The sequence below is a fragment of the Corylus avellana genome, chromosome ca4, assembly GCF_901000735.1.
Source record: "Corylus avellana chromosome ca4, CavTom2PMs-1.0".
Lineage (NCBI taxonomy): Eukaryota > Viridiplantae > Streptophyta > Magnoliopsida > Fagales > Betulaceae > Corylus > Corylus avellana.
Window position 1 is genome coordinate 35715319 of NC_081544.1, and position 18102 is coordinate 35733420.

At 36.5% G+C, this 18102-nt stretch overlaps 4 protein-coding genes and 1 non-coding gene across 8 annotated transcripts; 3 read left to right on the forward strand and 2 right to left on the reverse strand.

The window, feature by feature from the left end:
• Positions 1-1728: 1728 nt before the first annotated feature.
• On the forward strand, positions 1729-3704 carry LOC132177710 (chlorophyll a-b binding protein, chloroplastic). Its single transcript, XM_059590143.1, has 4 exons — positions 1729-1849; positions 1944-2167; positions 2835-3349; positions 3454-3704. Exons 1-4 carry the CDS (start codon positions 1794-1796, stop codon positions 3469-3471), a joined length of 813 nt encoding a protein of 270 aa, XP_059446126.1. The 5' UTR covers positions 1729-1793; the 3' UTR covers positions 3472-3704.
• A 2120-nt stretch (positions 3705-5824) lies between these two features.
• On the reverse strand, positions 5825-6483 carry LOC132179530 (uncharacterized). Its single transcript, XM_059592263.1, has one exon. The coding sequence runs from the start codon at positions 6355-6357 to the stop codon at positions 6064-6066; it is 294 nt and encodes a 97-aa protein (XP_059448246.1). The 5' UTR covers positions 6358-6483; the 3' UTR covers positions 5825-6063.
• Positions 6484-8119: 1636 nt separating this feature from the next.
• On the forward strand, positions 8120-8200 carry TRNAL-AAG (transfer RNA leucine (anticodon AAG)). The gene has a single exon. It is a non-coding gene; the product is annotated as a tRNA-Leu (tRNA).
• Positions 8201-8652: 452 nt separating this feature from the next.
• Positions 8653-12081, reverse strand: LOC132177762 (alpha-ketoglutarate-dependent dioxygenase alkB). The gene is made up of 7 exons (XM_059590208.1): positions 11794-12081; positions 11547-11698; positions 10641-10999; positions 9812-9950; positions 9606-9672; positions 9355-9476; positions 8653-8795 (listed from the first exon to the last, which is right to left on the reverse strand). Exons 1-7 carry the CDS (start codon positions 11898-11900, stop codon positions 8656-8658), a joined length of 1086 nt encoding a protein of 361 aa, XP_059446191.1. The 5' UTR covers positions 11901-12081; the 3' UTR covers positions 8653-8655.
• A 499-nt stretch (positions 12082-12580) lies between these two features.
• Positions 12581-16104, forward strand: LOC132179138 (uncharacterized). Of its 4 annotated transcripts, none has more exons than XM_059591783.1 (5): positions 12581-12995; positions 13235-13341; positions 13776-13892; positions 15653-15736; positions 15835-16104. In XM_059591783.1, the coding sequence occupies exons 1-5, from the start codon at positions 12737-12739 to the stop codon at positions 15889-15891; spliced, it is 624 nt and encodes a 207-aa protein (XP_059447766.1). In that variant the 5' UTR covers positions 12581-12736; the 3' UTR covers positions 15892-16104. The 4 variants fall into 4 exon arrangements, with proteins under 4 accessions (XP_059447766.1, XP_059447768.1, XP_059447767.1 ...); XM_059591785.1 differs by having other exon boundaries at positions 12586-12995; positions 13238-13341; XM_059591784.1 differs by having other exon boundaries at positions 12589-12995; positions 13776-13889.
• The last annotated feature ends 1998 nt before the right edge of the window (positions 16105-18102 follow it).

Here is an 18102-nt window from a genome sequence, read left to right on the forward strand (position 1 = left end):
GACTAACTACTCTTTGTTCCATTTTTAACTTCTTATCCCCTTGACCAAGGTTGGAGTAGCAAGTTGATGGAAGAAGACAGAGAATGTGCCGCTGTGGGCCACAAAAAACAGGAGGCTATAATTTTGCTTCAGGAATGAAGATAAGAATGAGGTTGCCATCTAGGTAGATATTTTTTGCATTCTCATTAATTTACATACAATATAATACAATACGCTTCGTAAGGTTTGGGATATATATATTTTTTATTGTTCGTTTTAGTAATTTTGTTAAAGTTGAAAGTTGTTGGAATTTTTTTGGGCTTGGTGTGCATCACCTACCAGATACCTAGGACGAATTCCACTTTCATCATGAAAACAAGCTTATCTTAAGCTCGAATGGTTTCCGATGAAACAAAAGAAAAATGTTTTCTTGTACCTTGTTTTAACCTTACGAGTCACGACCCTGTTTGTAAGTGAGATTGCAAAAAGGAACTATTGGGGCCCGAATTGCAGTTAATTTAGACAAATCCGATAGAAGAGGCGGTATATGCGAGGTTCACCTGCCTAAGCATCTTTAGGGCTCATCTGAAGTTGCTCGAGACAAACAAGTCTCACACCCAACCTCTTTTAGTCAGAATTACCTTAAATGGTTTCAAAAATGAACTATTGGGATCCAATTTGCAGTCAATTTGACAACTCTGTTGGAAGTCCCACATTGCCTGGGTATTAAGGAGATTGTCCATTTATAAGGGTGAGGAGAAACCTCAACTCTTGGGATAGTTTTTGAGTTGAGTTAAGCCCAAGACCCATTTCTAATAAACTCCAACAAAAGATGTTGTATATGCGAGGTTCATATGCTCAAACTTCTTTAGGCTTCATCTAAAGTTGCTCCAGACAAACAAACTTCACAACCAACCTCTTTTAGTTAGGATTGCTTGAATTGGCTACAAAAAGGAACTATTGGGGCCTAATTTGTCGTCAATTTAGACAACTCCAACAAAAAAAGTGGTATATGCGAGGTTCGCCTGCCCAAGCTTTTTAGGGCTTCATCTAAATTTGCTCAAGTCAAACTAGCCTCACAAGTCACACCCAACCTCTCAGTTAGGATTACCCGAATTGGCTGCAAAAAGAAACTATTGGGGCTTGAATTGCAGTCAATTTAGACAATTTTGACAAAAGAGATGGTATATGCGAGGTGCACCTGCTCAAGCTTCTTTAGACCTCACTTGAAGTTGTTCTAGACCGACAAGCCACTACCTGAATTGGTTGCAAACTTGCAATCCGTTGAGCCAGATCCTTCGGGCCTATTGCTTGGGGGAAAAAAAACTACCCTTGGGATTATTAATAAATAGAGAGATAGCCCAGGCAAAGCTCAGCCTTTCGTAGAGCCCGGCTGAAATAGATGGCTTGAATGGCCATATTGGGCCAAAAGTTCATCGCGTAATGAGCTTACTTGATTGGGCTGTGAATAACTTCAGCCCAAGAAACGAAGACACATTTCAACACGTGCGAGGGAGAATCGTGCGTGGACGAGTATTGACGATCCCCCGGGCCCATGGGGTGACAATGTTTCACACATGGCTTCGATTGTGAACCACCAAGTTTTGATTATTCCAGGTAAGCCTGAGAACTGGAGGTAGAGGGGGATGATATCAGATTCTGTATGCCACATGGCAACCCAGCATCCAATTGCACCTACACTCTCCTATCCTTAAAGATAAGCCCCTGCTTACATTAACAGATTTGCACGTATTTGCTTTCCATACACCAATCATCACACGCTCACCCAAGAAAATCTAGTCTGAAAAGCTACAATGGCTTCTGCTTTCGCTTCCTCTGCCATTGCAGCCGTGGCCATCTCTTCCCCCAGGCAAGTTCTCTAATGATTGCATAACTTAATTAGTTTCACTTAGACTGCAGGAAATAGTTAATTAATGATGCAAGTAATTATATGTATATTGCAGTTCCCAAAAGACTGGATGTTTAGTGGGTGCAACAAAAGCTTCTTTCCTTAGTGGGAGGAAACTGAGAGTGAGAAGCTACACAGCAGCCAGCGGAAGGCGTTCACTTTCGGTGTGTGCCGCAGTGGCTGAGCCTGATAGGCCACTCTGGTTCCCAGGCAGCACCCCTCCTCCATGGCTTGATGGCAGCCTCCCTGGAGACTTTGGTTTCGATCCTCTCGGTCTCGGTAAGTTCAACCCAAATCAAATCTTATTCTTCTTAAATTACCACTTATTTCAAAAGTGTAAACTTATAAGGATCGATGAATTTAATCATTTAATTTATGAGTAACTTCACTTTAGATATGTGAATTACTATGGAATTTAACGAGCTTCGAACTTCAAAACCTCTTAATTTAAATTCTTAAACTTTTAATTGCAGTCAATTTACCCCTCCGTCAATTTTTACTATTAAAACTCTTAAAAAGACAAAATAATCCTTCAATTTTCTTTTTATTGAAAAATAATAGAAAAAAATTTTTGAAAAAAAAAAGGTCACAAGGTTACCCAACCTTCGGTCACCTTGTGATTTTTTTATAATTTTATTTTTTTTATAATTTTTAATTTGAAATTTATAAAAAAGTTAGGGTATAAATGATATTATCTCACTTTTAACTTTTAAAATTTGATGAAGTAATTCAAATTGACTGTAATTAAATGTTTATGGATTCAAATTGAAAGATTTTAAATTTCTAATATTATTTCTCGCATCTAAAATTAAGAAATTAAATTAAATTACTAATTTAATCTCTTTTAGGATATGAGGCCTAAAAAAGGCAAGAGTTCTTAATTTGAATCATGTTTAAAGATTCGTTTCCTTGTTAAAATGTTGGAATATTGTTAATTGTTAAACAGGATCTGATCCTGAGACCCTGAGATGGAACGTACAATCAGAGATTGTGCACTGCAGATGGGCAATGTTAGGCGCTGCGGGTATTTTCATTCCAGAGTTCCTAACAAAGATTGGCATCCTCAACACCCCTTCATGGTACACTGCTGGAGAGCTGGAATATTTCACTGACACCACCACCCTCTTCATTATTGAGCTCATTTTAATCGGCTGGGCAGAGGGAAGACGGTGGGCTGACATCCTCAAGCCAGGGTCCGTAAACACCGACCCCATCTTCCCCAACAACAAGCTCACAGGCACAGACGTCGGCTACCCTGGAGGGTTATGGTTCGACCCACTTGGCTGGGGAAGTGGTTCTCCTGAGAAGATCAAGGAGTTGAGGACAAAAGAGATCAAAAATGGGCGGCTCGCAATGTTGGCCGTCATGGGTGCGTGGTTCCAACACATATACACCGGCACCGGACCCATCGACAACCTTTTTGCCCACCTTGCTGACCCTGGCCATGCCACCGTATTTGCTGTAAGTGCAGCTAGGCCTTAAAGCTTTTAAAGCAACAAATTAATTGATCATGAGTTTTAGTTGGTTGTGCTAATTGTTTGTGTGGTTTAATTTGTACGTTGCAGGCTTTCACCCCAAAGTGAGGAGCAATGTATGATCGATGTGTAGTACTATGATTACAAGTGTGGGAGTAAGAAAAGGAGGCAGCTTAAAGGATTTGTGTTTTCAGAAAAGGAATGTTTGTACCAATGGAACATGCGTGTGTCTTTGTTTATGTCTTCCAGAGAATGTTCATTGCAATGTACAAATGCCTCTTTTAACTTAGAGAGATGCCGTGAATATAATTAAGTTCAGGTGGTAATTAAATTTGCCCATACATCTGATACGAAATTTAGAGCACCTTAACATATATATATGGGATTCAGGGTCAATCTGCAGTAATAAACACATAGCACCATTGATATTAACATGCAATCTTTTAACTGCATGTATTGTTTCATGGGTATAACGCACCTCAGAAAATATGAATTAATCAAAATCCTTCTTGGCTTGGAGATGGAAATGAAATAGTCACGAGAAGAGTATAAAATAATGAGTGTCAAACTGGTGGACAAAATTTCTTGTAACTCAGATTATTACATCGATGGGTATTTGTAATTGTAGAGAATGTAATCATCACGTATACATGAAAATTATATGCTTGATTAAAAATACATGTAAAAATTAGAAAAGAAAATAAGCAACCCTAAGAGTATTCCCAGCAGCTTCCTCGTTATTTTCCCTACATTTAAAGATCAAAACTACTTTTGCTTTCTTATGTCAAAATACACATCAATAACTTCCCTTAATAATTTCTTATATTATTAAAATATTTGTTTTTTTTTAAATTATATTATATATATGAGAGGAGAGAGGAGAGACTAGAGAAGAGAGAGCAACGTTTTTTTTTTAAAAAAAAATTTAATAATCATAAGAATTGCAATAGTAAAATCCTATACTTTGAGTTTCACTGTAGCGATCCTCATGGTTAAGACTCATTTAAAGAGTCTACTATTAAACGTTTTTTGTAATTTTTTAAACATATTTTCTACACATACAATACAGACTCCATTTTATAGGAAGCCTGCTGAAAATGCCTTAATAAAGAAGGTGATGCAAAATAGTCCTCCGTTCAAAACAACGTCTAAAAGATATTCTCTTCACTATTTTTTTTCTTTAGCATTTTTTAAGTTCCGGTTTTGATTTGACCTCAAAGTGATTCTTACGTGTTGATCTACATCCATGATTGCCAGCTGGCATGCGTTAGATACAACCACAAAAAGGTAGATTGCACACATTAAAAAAATTCAATCTAGTAAATAAGCTTGAGATCCAAGTATAGAAAATCGTTTTCTTAAACACTAAATTTGGACATAAAAAGAACATAAATAAAGCTGGCCGGAGGTCAAGCTCTTTTAAAGAAAAAAGCATTGAACCCTTCCGGCCCCTATCTTTCATCGAGAAGATTGCATCTTTGATTTTCTCATTGGTAACTTTCCTAGTCAGCTGGGGACACTGAAGACTATGAGTCTTCCAAGTCAAGGTAAGGACCTTCCATTATACTCAAGAGCGGGTCGTGGCTAGTTTTCACTTATTAAACATGCATACGAAAATTACATACTCTAAAGACAAATGTCAGTTTAATAAACTAGATTACAAAAAAAATCCAACTTGAAGAAAAACTTGGTGAAAAACAAGATGGAAGAATACCCATCAGGAAAATTTCAACACCAAATACAAGACAGGCATGGCACAGCCGTCGATCCTACTAGCAAAAAAAAAACCATAACTTGCTTGTGTTATTCATGTTCTTTCCCTCACATATAAAATTATTGCCACGCTGCTATGGATGTTTTAATTCAGCTACCAAACATAGCAGTTTCAAAAAAAAAAAAAAAAAAAAAACTTTGCAAAAGAGAAGTGTCTCGAAGGAATAGAAATCCTCTAAATTTTTTAGGATATTCGAGATAAAAAAATTCTAATCCTATTAACTTCTTTAATTAAAAAATTTATATCTTAACACTAAGACACATCGTGGGATATAATAAATTAAAAGAATAAATAACTCTAAATGCTGTAATGACAATATCTGAACTATTTTTCTTAATTAATTAAAATTTTCGGAATCTAACATGAAATTATCCTAAAAAATCTAAGGCTATAATTATTATTATTTTTTTTTTTCTCTTTTCAATCCAAAGAATTTTCTTCTTCAATCCTAACCAGTAAATAAAAAAAAATAAAAAAAATAAAAAGAAAAAAGAAAAGAAAGAAGAAGCTAGGAGTCCATATAATTGGGTTTGCACAAACAAGATTTCAACCATAGCGTTTGCTAAGTAAGCACCACCTCATCACAGCACCATAATCAACCTAATTTTATCAATTTTGTTTTTTAAAAACTAATTAAGAGAGCCAAGCTTACATTAAGCAAGCAATTTGTCAATCATAAACAGAAACTAAACTATAAGCTTATCCAACTTTATAAGAATTTGAATACAGTAATGTCACTACTGTTACAACCTCATAATCCTCCCATGTCTCTCTTTCTTTCTCAAAGTATGATGGATTCATGGGCAATTATATTACATGACTTAATTTGAGAAAAAAAAAAAAAGAAGGAAAATTAAAATATACAAATATACTAGTTAACATATATTACCCGAGACGAAATCAAATCTGAGCACAAACCGGGCTAATTAAGAAGGACGGTTCGGAGGCCGTACGATGAGTTGGGCTGGTAAGGGCCGGCCGGTACCGGTTCCCCCACAGCTTCTACACCCCATGCGACCCGACCCGGCGCATGCCCGGCACCCGACATCGCCGTCGGACCAGCGGGAGCAGAGGCAAGTGACCCGTCCCGTCCCGTTGCAACTGGGGCACCTCGGGAACGGCCCGGCCATGGGCTTCTGGTCCATGACGGACTTGACGAGGACCGCCCCGGCCAGCACGCTCAGACCCGTCGCCAGCTGAGTCAACACGATCGGACCCATGTTCGATCGATCGGACCACAGAGAGGTCAGAGGTGTTGGAAGAGACGAGAGGATCGGGGAGAGAGATTATTTTGGGTGGTAATTGTATGGTCGTTTTAATAGTTTTGATTAATTTGGGTATTTTAAAGAGAGGGAAATAAAGTGGCAACAGGATGGACCACGTCGACGAGTGTGTGTTTGGTTGTGTTACGGAGCTGGAGAGTTTGGAGTTTAGCGGCGCGAGGATGATGTTTTTCTTTTGGTCACGTGTCGGTGGACTTGTTTTCTTGCGATGTTCCCTTCTCTTCTAAGGCTCAACTTTGGCTGGCGTCTGGCGATGAATGATGATTTGGCTTCTTTGCTTGTGGGATTGGGTTTCTTTTGTGTGTTTGCCATGCGTTGGCTAGGTTTTAGGCTTTTGAGTACCAAGCATTTTTATTAAGCTCTTTAAATTTAATTTTTTTAAAAATAAATTTATAAAAAAAAACTCTCTATTTTATTTCAAATTTAACTTTAACCAACAAAACTCTCCAAATACCAAATGTAAAAAAGTGAAAGTTATTTAGTTTTTTAATCTTATATATTCATTTTCCTTCTCTCTCTCATCTACCGAGAACAAAAATAATTTTTATTTTTTTTTAAAAAAAAAAAAGAACAAAAAAGGAATTTTAAAATAATAATAATAATATTTAACTAAAGTAGAAGAAGATATAGAGAGTTTAATATTTGGGTCATTTTAAAAATGACTTTTCAAATTTTAAAAAGTGAATTTTTTTCTTTAAATTTAACTTTTATTTGAAAAACTCAATATGGATGCTCTAATTATATATTAATTTTTCTTATCTCTTTCATCTACCAATAATAATAATAAAAATAAAATAATAATATTTAACTAAAGTAGAGGAAGATATAGTAAGGGGGAACAGCTTAATATATTTCAAATATCCTTACGACATACTCAATTAGTTAAAAGAAATTAGATTGGAGGATTATTTTTTTAATTTTAAAGCATGAAACTCTCACATATACACATGAATACATGTAAGAATAATTCTAAAAGAATTTTTTTTACCAAATAATTTGATCAATATTATTACGCAATCAAACAGTAGGAAATACACCCTTTGATGTCTCGGGATGACAATTTAGTCCCATTAGATCGACAATAGGAAACACCCCTATGATATTCTAATGGAACAATTCAACTTGGATGCTTTAAGGAAAAAAGAATAATTGAAAAAAAAAAAAAAAAAAAAAGAAACTCATCATCAAGGTCTTGGAAAATCATCATCTTGTTGTGTCTCCAGAAGTAGTGCTTCTTTCCAAATGGAATATCGCTTTTAGTGGTTGAATACATGGAATTGCATGGCTTTTTGACGACATTTCTTCCCTCAACTTTTCACAGGAAGATCTGCTGCTCACTCACACCATCCAAAATTGACTGGTTTGAAGCAATCCAATCAACGCAATTATTAGCACATTTAATTTGACAAAATTGCTACTTGACTTGGTGATCCCTGAATAACAAATATATTAGCCATGGCCCATGAATCTTCATCTCTGCCTCTCTAGATGGGGCCAAAGCCACCTACTTCACTAGAAAGCTCTCCATAGTTTTCTTTCTCCTAGCCGCCTAAGCTAAGTCATATGGCACGTGACATGAAGATCGGCAAGTTAAACTGAAAATCAGACTCGTTACGAGAAGCACGAGTAACATCACAAGAAGATAGAACTATCAAACTATTACTATTTCAAGCAAACGTAGGATTCCGAGCATCGAAGGGTGGAGATGGCCGAGTTGGTCTAAGGCGCCAGATTAAGGTTCTGGTCCGAAAGGGCGTGGGTTCAAATCCCACTCTCCACAACTGTTTTACTTACCAGTTACTACCTTCCTACCGATAAAAGAACTAATCCCAACAGCAATTTTATTAAGGGAAAGTACGAAAGAGATTTATGAAGAGATCTTTCATTTCCCAATCGTCTTGGAGCTCGAAAAGCAACCATGAAAATTGGAGACAAGAACTAATCCAAACAAAGAATTAACGAACCTATAAACTTGAGGGCTGCTACTAACAAGCCCCACTCACCATGGCCGCAAGGTTCGAAACATTTCACTCCAAACAACTCCAGTTCTTTAATTATTTTTCCTTGTGGTGCCTTCAGTTTGAAACATTTCATCCAAAATCGGAAAAATCGGGTTCATGAACAGATCATCTTATGCACACAACCTGTCTACATCTTTTCGCCTCAAGTGTCAGTTGTCACTCTAAAATTTCTAAATTTTTAAGAACAAAATTTGGTGGAGAAACAATAACCAACTCAAAAGACTTGTCTGATATTTATGTTGATTCTTGAAGTTCTGATATATTCTAAGAAACAAATATCATCTTCAACTGAAAATTGTGACTCAATCGGGACAATTTCAGCATGTTCTTTGTCTGTGAAGATTCTGGGCACGCCTGTAACAAAAGAAACCAAAAAATATGTCCTAAGAGGCAATTAAAAAGAAATTTATGGGAATTAAGTATCAGAGAACAGCTGAATTAATCTGCATTTTGAAAGAGGACTTTCAATGCACAAATAAGCTTTACTCAAATAACACCTCCCCCTACAAAGACAGGATGGAGGTGTCAATTTAAAATCCTTGGAGTGCGTTTTAACAGATGAGATAACAAAGATTATGAACCAATGAGCTTTGCATACGAAATATGATTTACTTAAATCTCTCCGCTTCCTGTCAGTAATGAACAGCTTCTATCAAGGCTGTTCATTGACTAATGTAATTAAATCTTTAACTAAGGCATTAAGGTAGCATAGATTATACTAGAAGAATACAAGGAGTCTTTATAATTATCAAGTTCTGATTGTCTGCATCCTAAACTGATTAACAATCCCCCTGAAAATATGCATTAAATTGAAGGAAACCGGTAGATGTTAAGAATTTCAAAAGAGATAAAGGAAAAGAAAAAGAAAAAAGAAAACATCATCCGTATATACTCCAAACAATTTAACACTTACCATGAAAGCATTCTCTTGCCTCTCCAGCCATAAGAACAATATCACCACTCCGAAGGAACATTGCTAATGGAGGATCCTCTCTAGACTTTCCTCCCAAAAGGAAAATAGCTTTGCAGCCCAAACTAAGGAAACAAGAGAAATGGAATCAGGTCCTAACATGTTCTTGGCTCCATTTGTCTGTATTTTTGTAAGAGCAAATCACAAAAGTGGGGCAAAAAAAGAATAAAAGAAAAGGAGGAATTGAAAGATACCTCAAGCTTACGATAGGTTTACTCCAATCAGCTTCCATGTCATCAAGGTGGCCCCCAAGTGTATCAGCTGAGCACAAAAAAGGGATGAAAATTTATTTAATTTTTTTTTTTCAATTTTAACACCAAAGAAAGAAAAAAGTTGCAATTTAAATCATTATACAATCAATTTTAAAAATCAGTGAAAAGAAGTTCGTCTTAGAGAGTACCCATCCCAAAGTAGTTGACTATTGCGGCTTCTGGATGGAACTCTTCCCCCTTAGGCATTGCAGGTGCAGCCATTCTTTTAGCCAGTTGATAGAGGTCATCAGGGATCTTGTTATGTGGGAGAGAGACATTGTAGTTCCGCTACATCATGACCATAAATAGGTTTAGAAATTCATTGAAAAATTACTAACTTTACCACTTGAACAAGTTGGCATCTCATAGTGAAATCTGCATGTTATATCATGAAACATGTATAAAACTTAGTGCATACCTTCTTCGAAGTTAAATATTATATTTAACAAATTGACAAACATTAAATACACTATACAGTTAAACTTTGGTTTTAAGCATAACTTGCTAAACTGAGCTACAACCTTTATGCACCAGATATGTTAATTCTGCATAGAAGATATAGGTCTATAATTTTCCATACTGGATAACAAGATACATCAAATGAGTAAAAACAAATTCACATTGGTGATTGCTCAGCCTAAACAAGATACCCATACTTTTACACAGTTATCATCAAGCATTGGACACCTGCTTCATAAAAGGTGACCCGTGGAGCCTATGCTTCTGAACCGCACTTAAGCAGGATCAGAACTGAATAAGGACCCTTTAGAGTAGCAAGGTTTTGACCAGACTAATTCTGACAGAGATGAACTTATGAACAGAATTTCATCTGCACATTCTCAGATAGTTAAAATGCTAGTTCCTGACAGATTCTTGGATGGCAAATCCGTTTCTAGTACTTGGGTCATATTCATAGCAATGTAGATGAGCAGAGGGTAAAACACAGAAAACTAAACAAAAAGAAGGATCAGCACATACCTTGGACCAGTCAAATTGCAAGCCAAGGGTGCTCCAACGTAACTTCCGCAAAAGAACAGAGGACGAAATTGATTTGCACGTGTTCCCCCGTGAAGACACTTCATGTTCTTCGCAAAACTTCCATTTGTGGACATCTCCATTGCTGGCGGAAGGATTACATTCAGACTCCAAACTAGTCAGAACACTCGCTTCTTCAACCAATACTTTCTTTTCTTTTGCAGCAACAAACAAGTCATGTACTGGCCCATAAAACGCATTGTGATTCGTTCTGTTCGGAGGCTGAGGAAAAGTGGTTAAGCTCTCCCTTATCCATTGGCATTGTTCTTCTATACTCAAGGCTTCAGGAACGAAATAAAACCCTGCATTGCAAAGACAAAGTAATGCTTTCCGGAGGGAAAAAAACACATACACACACACACACACACACAAGGACTAAATATAAGAACGGACAAACATTCGCCTCTATAACAAGATTCCAGCCATTGGAATCTCTCTCAAACTCCACTTGATAAGAAAAACGCTTTTAATGCAAATTGGCAGAAGCAATAAAATAAAAGTACAAAAATCAACATTCAAACATCCGAAGACCTTCAACTCCTACAAATGTGAAATTACGAAACTCAGATATGGAAGAAAAACAAAATCAACTGATATTTTGGTTGAAACTCAAACATATATGGAAAACTTTGCTTTATGCTATGTCTTGGTAAAAAGAATAACAAAGCAACTCTTCAATGCAGATTAAAGAAAGTTAGAAATGCACTACAGCACAGTTATTCTCACTAAGCACCTATGGAATTGATTGTGACATTGACATTCAATTCAATCACCATACAACGCACCGATGAACAATTTCCGTAACTTCTACACTAAAACAATAATTTATAGATACGAAAAAACTGATACCAGGGCGACTTTCCAAGCAGAACAGGGGACGATCGGAATCGCTATGAAGAGCGACGACTCCTGGAGGAAGGACACCGTTCTGACGGTAAGATTCAAGAACGGACTTGAAATCGAGGACCTCCGATAAATCCACTTGTTTTGGTTGTCTTCTCCTGAGAGAAATGCTCACAAAGCATGAACCAACTGTTTCCAAAGCAAATAAAAGGAAGAAGAGAGAATTCACAAAGAGAAAGATAGAATTGAGTACTTTTTGGAGGATTTGGAGGTGTCGTCGTAGTATAGCTTGTACTTCTTCTCCGCTTTTCTGAAAGCTGTTCGCTCAGAGTCGTCGAGGACTGTCGCCGATCCGTACATTTCACCGAGTCCTATTCGCCGGTGATGGCTAAATCCGAATCCAACGTACTAATCGATTGCGGGGTTTTGGGACTAGGGTTTCATCCGGGCCGGACCATTATTACTCCAGTCTCTCCAGCACTTTCCGGATACGAACCGGGTCTTGACATGACCAAATCCGGTAAAAACTCTCTCCTTTTTCTTTTATTTTTTATTTTTTGCCATAAAAATATTAATCGAAGTAATTTTCTTTTTTAATAAACATAAAAATATACTTAAATCATGAGCTAAAGAGTGATATCGGCGTGGGTTAAACTCTTTCCTCAATTGATAGATTGTTTCTTTCAACTCGTTTTTGTTCCAAGTTAAATGGATAAATCATAACTTTCAAAAATATCCTTTTATCGAAAATATTTTCCCCAAAAAAATATTCTCCCTTGAAATAAATTACAAATGGAGCCATATTCTGTTTTCATTTAATCGTTCGCAGTTGCAATGACGATTTGTCGATTTCCGACTTTTAACACAACGATACGATTTGCTTTTAGAGGAAAAAAAAAAAAAAAAACAGAAAAAAACGATTGTGGAAAGTGATTTGAGCGCTCCCTTCCGTTATTTGCCACAAAATGAAATTACTAAAAAGTCAATAAAATAAACAATCCTTAACATTATCTCCTCAATCTTGCTTGGCCTTTTAGGCATTCAGTCGTACGTCCAGCTCCAAGTAGAAGCGAGGGTGCCCGTATCACTGAGAAAAAAAATCCGTGTTTTCTTTTTCTCTTCGGTTTTGAGACATTCATACTGAAGACAACACAAAAAAGCCCCAACAATCTTGCCATCAATTAGGAGCAACAGAAATGGCGTGCGGGACCGCTTTGCGTTTCGTCTTATTAGCACAACCGTGGCTACCCGTTCGTCTCAACCGGACCTCCGCTTGCGCTTCATTGAGAACCAGTGTTTCTTCTACGCCCAGGTTGAGCGGCAAATTCCGGACCCTTAGGGCCCCAGATTTTCACTCGGCGAAACGAACTCCACTCTATTGCTCTCACAACGAAACCCCATCATCTCAGGACGACCAGGGTCCGCCTCAAGAAGCTGTTCTCAAAGCTATTTCAGGTTCGCCCAAATAGGATTAATATTTATTTATTTAATCCTGGTTGGTATTGGAAACATGGGGGTAGGTGTCTAAATAGAAACGAAGGTTCTGCCTAAACGATGTCGTATTATGTTGTCTTCGACTTGTTTGTATATTTTTATTTTGTTTTCTTTAATTTTTATAATATACATACATGCTTATCACATAGCAAGTATTATGGTCTGCGTATTGATTTGTTAATTGTGGTTGGTATTGGAAGCAGAGGTGTCTAAGACGGAAGGGAGAGTTGGGCAAACCACAAATGTGGTTATTGGTGGCACCGTAACGGACGATTCAACCAATGAATGGCTTGCTTTGGATCAGAAGGTATGCTACGAATTAGCTCATAAGTGGTTAGTTTATGTGCGATTTATCTCAACCTGTTATTGGACATGTAATTCTGTGGTGAAAGAGTTTAAGTTAGGAGTGCTGGATCGGAACTGCAACTTTTACTACTAACTCCTTTACAAGCTACTGTCACAGTTCACAGTCACTGTACAATTAAATTTACATATCAAATTATATTTCTTAATTTTCTCATCCTTTAAGATGCTTTCAGGGTTGTTTGTAATGGGGTTGTAGGAAAAGATTTTTTTTGCTCTTTTATTTTTTTAAGGTTAAATAAGTGTATTTAAATGAATGGATTGGGGCCCTGAGCTATTGCAATTGTGGTTCAGAATGAGTGATCTACTTGTGGTTAAATTTTGATTGCAATGATGTAAGCCTTACGAAATTAATGGTGGGTGTCTTTGTTTTAACAGGTAAACTCATACCCAACAGTGCGAGGATTTACAGCGATTGGAACGGGTGGCGATGATTTTGTGCAAGCTATGGTTGTTGCCGTTGAATCTGTGCTTCAACAACCAATCCCTGAGGTAGTTGTCCCCATTCCCCTGTGTCTGCTGTGAATTAGTTTTATTGATAAGATGTTTAGAAGTTGATGCTTTGATTCGTCTTAGGAAATAAACCCTGAGGTTTAGTTGAATGCAAGCATCTTGTGGTTCACATGGTCGTTTAATTCTTATAAAAATGTTGGTGCTACTTTTTGTTCATAAAATTTTGGTTATAGCATTTAAATCAGAGAAACGTTTACAGTTTTAGTGACTGAATCTTTTTAGATTTGTATTTCATGTGTTAAATAATTTCTAGGTAATAAACTTTTCCATTGAGTTTTGCGTAAGTGCCAGGCATATGCTAAAATACCATATAGTAGAAGTTTGGTAAGATGCTGAGGAACAAGTGTCAATCAAGCGTCTTACCCTAAAATTGAATCTCTAACAATATTGAATCTGTGTGCAAAATCTAGGTGGCATATGATGGTATTTGCAGACAGCTAACTATTGTCTGTGAGAACAAAATAAAATGTGCCATAGTGGCGTGGGATTACGCTGGATCAGCATGGTGGGTTTGAGTTTAGTTGGGAACTTCCATGCTTTTTTGTATCTAGATGAGGGTCATTTTTCTCATAAGAAGTTAATTTAGGAGGACAATGTGATGCTGCATTATCTATTGGTAAGAAACCTGATATATGATTCGACTTGAAACTGAAAGATCAATGTTGAAAACAAGAAATGAAGACTTATAAGAGTAGTTTAGCATTGTAATTGTGATATATGCTATCATGGTTTTCCTCTCAACTTTTTATGGAGGCACTGGGGAGAAGTTGAAGTGTTCCACAACTTAGAAAACCTTGGGTGGAAAATTTAATGATTAATGTGGTAGGTTCTTGGAATAGTGCTTGCTGGTTTGATTGATTTATAGTAGTATGGACTTTTTTAAAGGAGCGTTTTCTAGTATTACAGGGTCATAGACAAGAAGAGAGTATAGTAGTTTAGTAGTATATCATGTTTCATGTGTTACGGACTTCTTTCAAGTGTTATATTGTAGAATGTAGATAGTATTACTTCAATTCAATGGATTACATTGGAAAAGATTTGGAACTTATGCTAATGTCGGGATGGGGTTTGTAATGCCATAGCAAGTAGTTTGGCTATCCTTGCAAACTGAATAGAAACAAACCTAGTTTACAGTCCTGAATTATGCTGCCATGAATCTCTTTAACATCCGTATTGAGTTCGTTTTCAAGGTGGAGTTAAGAACAAGGGTCATCTGCTTAATCATTCTTAATGAATATGTCTTAATTTATGGGCAATAAGTTTTTTAGCAATTAACTAGGTTGCAAGTCCAATGATTGAGGCTGCGGCCTGTTTAGAGAACATCTTTAAGCTTGTCTCGAGATAATAGGTTCATATATGGTTATTACAGGATGCATCTGAATCCCAGAAAGAAAAAGGAAAAAAGAAATAGCATATGTTCTAATTTTGCTTTCTTACTTTAATCTTCAGTCCCTAGGCTTGATGAGATATCTGATCCTTAATGTAGAGAGATTTTTTTAACAACATCATCTTATTGCATGATGGATTCATTTTACTCCAAAAGTTTGCATCAATTAAGCTGCTAATGTAAACAAGTTCCTGGGTTTTGTCGTGTTCTTCAAAAAGTAGTGTGCCCATTTCAGAGTAATTTAGATCATTCATGAAGTATAAATTTCTGATGTGTTGCTTGACAGCTTATCAAGAACTAAACATATTAAGAAAATATTCATATAACAACATCATTTTTTTCATGTTTTAAACAGGGTCGGGTGAGGCAGAAAGTGTCATCAAGAGGCAAATATGTATCTGTGAACATTGGACCTGTTCAAGTTGTTTCGAGTGAGCAGGTCTCTCTCTCAAACATATGCATTACTTTGAAATTCAATTTCTTCTGTCTTTATATCTTGTCTTGGTATTTGTTAACATGAAAACTATTGTACTCTAGGTCCAAGCTGTATACAATGCCATGAGGAGAGATGAACGGATGAAGTACTTTTTGTAGTGTGGTGGTTTCAATTTTGTATAGATTGCTGATTATCAATGGCTGTATGATTGCCCATCGATTTTCAGTTTCTTTTGTTATCTTTCCATGTTAGCCTGGTATGTTCTAACCCATGATATAATTGTATTCGAGGAAATGATAGTTCAAAATTAATCTACTGTATATTCTCAATATTTATTTGTTACTCATAAAAGAAGTCCTCAAATTTTCCTATTTTCTTTGTAATTCGTGTATGAAGCTTGTGAAATTCGTTGTTTTCTCTTTTTAGGTCTGTTAATTCCCCCGCTGCTCGTGGACTTCTTAGTTTGTAGATTAAGATTAAACTATTTTGACTCAAAAAGGACTTCTTATTATAAACTGTTGCGGACATGCCATTCCACAAAATTTCAAACATGGAATCATGTTTAGTCATTGGTGGTCCAAATGTTCTACCGCAAGTGGACCCATAGGATACCTGGTACGTGTACATCCCTTGTGCATCTCTTTTTTAAATCAACCATCCCTTGACCAAGACACAGTAGAGATTGTTTTCCAATGCCTCTCCTTCACTTGTTGCTTATAGCCTCTTTTGTCTACTCCACGTGCGCATCGACATGTGCATGTACCTTGCGTCTTCTCATCATCATTTGCAATTTGGCATACCTGCACTTTGTTGAGGACTAATTCCAACACCATCTGCACGCATGAAATGTGATGACATAAACATGCAAAGAACACAGAGTAAGAAATAATGATCTGGGATGTTCCTTCGTCACTTAGTATAGGCACAAGACTCAGTCATCTAAATTTACCTATATGATAATCTCCATACAACACGTATATGGTGATCAAGCGTAACACAAAAGCCATATGAGAATGAAATAAAACCTGAAAGTAATCCATTAAGCATTACAAAAATAGTTTGTAACAAGGCAAATCAAAATCCTTAAAAAAAATGACTAGGGCTTCAATCGAGCTCTCTAACTAAAGTATTTAGTTATTCATAATATTAAAATACTTAATGTATAGATAAAAGACATGAAAAATAAAGATCTTGAATATTAGGAATAAATTCTCAGCAACTCTTCTCTCTCTTCTGATTCTTCTCTGCGGCGCCCTCTGTCCCCAAAAAAGAATTCCTCCTTTTTTATCTGCGGCCGTGTCCAAGTCTCTCAGCCCAGCCGCCTCCCTCTTCACGTGTGCAGTGTACTCTATTTATAAAGGTTCGAGACAAAACCAAGGTCAATTTGTATTTCCCTTTTGCTTCGTACAGGAAGGCACACCGCCTCTCTTCTTCTCTTAATTCCACAGCAGCGCCAGCCTACTTAAAGGGGAATTAAAACCCTTTTTCTTTCTTTCTTTTTTTTATTTTCTTTGCTTTGGCTGGGTCCCAAAGCATCGCTTTACTATTTCTTGAGAAAAGTCTCCTTTAGCTTTCTTTTCCTTTGCGTTTTTGGGTTTCACGTGCTGCGGGTTTAATTCTCGCTTGACACATGTTCTCTTATTTTCTTTTGCTCAAATTCTTTCCAACTCCTGCCAAAAAAGTAATTTCTTGCATTAATATATTAAATTAAGTTTAAGATAAATAATTGAATTATATTCTAGAATTAAATATAAAATGCAAGAATTAAAATACAACAAAGTATGATCACTTATTTTAAGCAATTATCACACCCCCCAACCAGCTTATTTGCTAATCTCTAGCAATTCAAGCGACTCAAAACAAAGCATAAGAACAAAGATCAAGGAAAGAATAACATTTTTTTTTTTTTCAAAGCAAGAAAAATTAAAGGTCAGAACGCTAAAAACTATCAAAGAAATTTCACATGCCCTCAAAACTCAAGGTGAGTGAAAATTTTAGCCAGCACAAACACTCTCTCAATGTCCAGATAAACATGATATCGAATTTCTATCAGAAAATATGTTTTGATTCAAGCCTTACAGATGTTGACACTCAACACTTGAAATCACTCAGAAATAGGTGTCACACTCTCAAGAATATGTGAGGGGAATAATCTTAAGCAAAATCAAATATCTCACATATAAATCATATGAAAAACGCTTAATCAAGATAGAACAAGTAGTCTCATGAAAAGATGCCAAAAATAATTTACACCATACTCATTGATTTGTCATGAACATATCTGAACCATACACTCCTCGAGATCAAATAAGGACTTTAATTGGGACGTAACATAAGTTTAAAAAAAGGGCAAAAGATAACAAAACGGT

What these genes read in the sequence shown, in the direction of transcription:
- LOC132179530 (XM_059592263.1), bottom strand. Translation starts at nt 6,357, where the DNA reads ATGGGTCCGATCGTGTTGACTCAGCTGGCGACGGGTCTGAGCGTGCTG.
- LOC132177762 (XM_059590208.1), bottom strand. Translation starts at nt 11,900, where the DNA reads ATGTACGGATCGGCGACAGTCCTCGACGACTCTGAGCGAACAGCTTTC. An exon ending in CTGCTTGGAAAGTCGCCCTG is followed by an intron (nt 11,000 to 11,546) that starts GTATCAGTTTTT and finishes TTTGCAATGCAG; the next exon opens with GGTTTTATTTCGTTCCTGAA. An exon ending in AGTCAACTACTTTGGGATGG is followed by an intron (nt 9,673 to 9,811) that starts GTACTCTCTAAG and finishes TTTTGTGCTCAG; the next exon opens with CTGATACACTTGGGGGCCAC.
- LOC132177710 (XM_059590143.1), top strand. Translation starts at nt 1,794, where the DNA reads ATGGCTTCTGCTTTCGCTTCCTCTGCCATTGCAGCCGTGGCCATCTCT. An exon ending in GTGGCCATCTCTTCCCCCAG is followed by an intron (nt 1,850 to 1,943) that starts GCAAGTTCTCTA and finishes TGTATATTGCAG; the next exon opens with TTCCCAAAAGACTGGATGTT. An exon ending in TTTCGATCCTCTCGGTCTCG is followed by an intron (nt 2,168 to 2,834) that starts GTAAGTTCAACC and finishes ATTGTTAAACAG; the next exon opens with GATCTGATCCTGAGACCCTG.
- LOC132179138 (XM_059591783.1), top strand. Translation starts at nt 12,737, where the DNA reads ATGGCGTGCGGGACCGCTTTGCGTTTCGTCTTATTAGCACAACCGTGG. An exon ending in GGCTTGCTTTGGATCAGAAG is followed by an intron (nt 13,342 to 13,775) that starts GTATGCTACGAA and finishes TTGTTTTAACAG; the next exon opens with GTAAACTCATACCCAACAGT. An exon ending in AAGTTGTTTCGAGTGAGCAG is followed by an intron (nt 15,737 to 15,834) that starts GTCTCTCTCTCA and finishes ATTGTACTCTAG; the next exon opens with GTCCAAGCTGTATACAATGC.